The 3,694-nt window shown below is 33.2% G+C and overlaps 1 protein-coding gene across 2 annotated transcripts; it reads right to left on the bottom strand.

Moving 5' to 3' along the window:
- Positions 1 to 2,744, bottom strand: LOC109809470 (jasmonate-induced oxygenase 1). 2 transcript variants are annotated; one of them, XM_083065901.1, is made up of 3 exons: positions 2,168 to 2,741; positions 670 to 1,027; positions 1 to 300 (listed from the first exon to the last, which is right to left on the bottom strand). In XM_083065901.1, the coding sequence occupies exons 1-3, from the start codon at positions 2,629 to 2,631 to the stop codon at positions 79 to 81; spliced, it is 1,044 nt and encodes a 347-aa protein (XP_082922027.1). In that variant the 5' UTR covers positions 2,632 to 2,741; the 3' UTR covers positions 1 to 78. The 2 variants fall into 2 exon arrangements, with proteins under 2 accessions (XP_082922027.1, XP_020228387.1); XM_020372798.3 differs by having other exon boundaries at positions 67 to 300; positions 836 to 1,027; positions 2,168 to 2,744.
- Between the last annotated feature and the right edge of the window lie 950 nt (positions 2,745 to 3,694).

The raw sequence follows: 3,694 nt of genomic DNA, 5'->3' as shown, positions 1-3,694 counted from the left end.
TTAACTCAAAAAAGATGATATTGGAAATTCCAAAGCATTAATGTGTGTTTAGCAACTCCAAAAAAGTCAATGACAAGATCAAATTTTTTTGTAGACATAAATCAGGACATGATAGACAATGGTCAGAATCATAGCTAACATGGCTTGCAAGGCTAGGGAAATAGTTCTTTCCCTACTGGTTTCATAATTGTTCTTGCTGTTTGGTGGAGAATAGAGGAAAGCCATTGAAATGAAGTCCCCTTTCTCACCCTTAAATATTGGCCTTCCAATCACATGCTTGTAGTGCCCGTCGCTCAAAATCTATAACAAACAATAACACAAGTTATTATAGCATTATAGTTATTGGAGGTATTTTATACATATAAAACCATATTAAATGGAAAGAAAAAAAAAACCTATTCTACCATATTCATCTTGTTGTCCCTCTTAACTTTGTTACTTCAAAGCTAGTTGAGACTAGATTTATTCAAGTATCACATATATTTCTTAAAAAGCACATTTAACAACTTCCTCCAATTAATTTGTTACAATTTCAGAAGACCAACTACAAAAGTTGATTTGTGAATACAAAAAGTGATCACCATTTTTTAAATTAATTTATTTTTCTTAATTTGTTTCAATATATAATGTGCAGAAACTAAAAATGAAGAGTTAAAAGTGGAAATTAACCTGAGCTTGGTCCCCTCCGGTGATTACTAGGGCTCTTTTTTCTGGGGAGAAAGAGAGCCAACCTTTCTTGGAGTAAAGTTGAAAGTCTAAAGCATCATGACATACATGCAAGCACAATGAATGAGAGTAATCGTTTCCCCTGACCAACATCCTAATCACATCGTACCTTAAAGAGTTTGTCCATTGGCTTTGCGTATTAGCTGGATTGTGCTTATAAACACAACAAAGTGTCCCACGTTCATGCCCACCAATCATCTCAACACAATTTGCAAATTTTTTGGGAGAATCTTTGATTATCACTGTCAAAATTATCTCCGCAACCTTTTCTATCCTCGACTGAAGAGTGTCCATCTTCTTACTGAAAGTTCAACAAATTTATAATCAGACACATTATCACTGCTTGTTACATGAAAAATCTTGGCATCGATTGTTAATTGCGTTCCGCATTGCACTGCCATTGTTTATTTGAAAAATTGTTGAGTTTATTTAAAAAAAAATTATAAAAATTAAATTATTTCAATAATCGATTATAATTATAATAAAATTTTACTTGGGTAAATTTGTAAGAAAAAATAATTTTAAGGTGCTTATTTTTTTTAATATAATAAGAAAATCATTTTTTTTTACTTTTTATATAGTAAATCAACTTAAAATTAAGTTGTTGAAAAATAATCATAACTTCCAAAACAAAAACAATTTTCTTAATAACCGCTTCAAATTTGGAAAGTTTGTCCTCCTCAACTTATATTTTTATTGTTTGCTACATTATTCATGATATTTTTTTGGTGTTGTTAATTTTTCTTTTAATTTTTTGAATGATCCAAAAAAAATTCCAGTTTTTTTTTAAAATATTTTTTTTACAAATTTAAGTTATTAACCCTAAAATATATGTTTTGTTGTGTTGTGAAGACTCAATATTCTGTTTTTCAACGGTGAACTACTGATTTCTTTTTTGTCAACTAACTATAATGAACTAATGTATAAAGTAGTCTGGTCTCATTCAGACTCTTGGGCCAATCATCGGCCCAAATCTCAAATATGAATTTTCAGTTGATGGGGCAGTTCAACTATGTTTTGCATTGAGTTATAATGTATGACAGGCAATATTATGTTTCTCTTTCTCTTCCTTCATTCTATCAAAGCTCAAACCAAAAGACTATTTTTAGCTTGCTAATGGACTATTAAACCCTAACCATCTAAATTATACAAATATTATATAAATACAATCACATTTTTTACATATCAGATTAGCAAAAATAATGGTAAAAAAGTTTTTTTTTAATAAAAAAGTATAACCTATTCTTACTAGATCAATCTATATAAAAATAAAATAATATCTCTAATTACATCACATTCAGCAATTACTCTTAGATAACATAATATGTAAATCAAATGAAGTCATAATTAAAAATAAAATAAATAAATATTACGAACATGTATCTTAATTTGTTTAAAAGAATTATGGTATTTAATGACAATTGATTTGCATGTTAGATACCTAAAGTTTGAATATCCAACGGGAAAAAGAGTCTCCATTTTGATGTTGAAGTCGATATCTGTACCCCACACGAACTCTTGGCTTAACTCATTCTCCTCTGAATCCTGTTCCTCGAACCCGCAAGGACTCTCCGGCGACCTCGCGGCGGATGCTCGCTTCTCCGGCGGCATCTGGAAGATTCCGACGGCGTCTTCCGCGGTCGATGCGATCAAGTCCAGTGGAATCCCATGGTTGATCAGCTGAAAGCATCCGACAGTGGCCAAAGATTCCGAAACGACATGTCGGAGAGCGTTGTCGGAACACAAATATCGAAAGTCAACCTTGGGAGGCGGTGGTTGTCGGTGGTCGTTAATGGTTGGGAGACGGAGCGAGGTGTCCAAGAATTGGCGGAAAACGTCGTCGTCGGGGAGCGACGAGCGCCGCGCAGAGGCGACGGGAGATGGCGGCGGCGCACGGAAATCCATTGAAGAGAGAGAGGAGTTATGGATTGAATTAAGCTTAGGTGTACAGTGTACTATTGTTGTTAAAAGACGAGAAAAGAAACAAGTGAAGCATTGGTATGCATGATTAGCATGTCCCACGTTCCATTCACTTCTTCCCTTTACAACCATCCTTACGAATTTTTAACGTAAATAATATTTTTTTTAAAATTTTTTACCAAAATAACACCCGTGCAACTTTATTTACACAACTAGAACCATTTACTGTTCACATTCAGAATTCGGTTCCCGGGGAACCGAATTCTGAGCTTCAAATTTTTTTTTTCTTTTTTTTTTGTGCTCAGAATTCGGTTCTCGGGAACCGAATTCTGAGTTATTTTTAATTTTTTTTTTTGTTTATGGCTGATTTTTCGCGAGTGTGGGAAGTGGAACGGGCCGTTCTGCTTAAACACATTGAGTGTTTTTTTTAACATTAGAACGGGTCGTTCCAATTTAAAAAAAACACTCTATGTGTTTAAGCAGAACGGGTCGTTCTGCTTCCGGAACGGGCCGTTCTGCTTCCCAGACTTGCGCAAACTAGCAAAAAATGCAAAAAAAAAAATTAAAAACAACTCAATTCGGTTCCCCGTGAACCGAATTCTGAGTGTGAACAGTAAACGGTTCTAGTTGTGTAAATAAAGTTGTACAAGTGTTATTTTAGTAATTTTTTTTAAAAAAAATATTATTTACGTAAAAAATTCCCATCCTTACCCAATCACACCATTATATATTCATCTAAATAACTATAAATTCTTTTCTTTCTTTTTTTTCTTCTATTTACATCCTTCTTATTTCGTTTTTCTATTTCTTCATCCAAGCATTAGTTTCAGTCTCTATTTCCAAAAGGCTGTTGGGACACATGCCTTTGTTTACCGCAATTAATGGCCCTATTTTCAAAGCCCTACTTCGAAACTACTATATGTTAGCCCAAAAGAATGGCCTTACGTAAATGTTTCTGTCATTCGCAACAAAATGACCAAAGTTTATGCATTCTAAAAGTAATTTAATTAATGTAAATCAAATTTAAAAATATTTGTCAACATTTTTT

The sequence above is a fragment of the Cajanus cajan genome, chromosome 10 (genome assembly GCF_000230855.2).
Source record: "Cajanus cajan strain Asha chromosome 10, NIPB_CcT2T_4, whole genome shotgun sequence".
NCBI classification, from domain to species: Eukaryota; Viridiplantae; Streptophyta; class Magnoliopsida; order Fabales; family Fabaceae; genus Cajanus; species Cajanus cajan.
The sequence above is the reverse complement of the archived record's forward strand: the minus strand, read 5'-3'. Positions and strand labels throughout refer to the sequence as shown.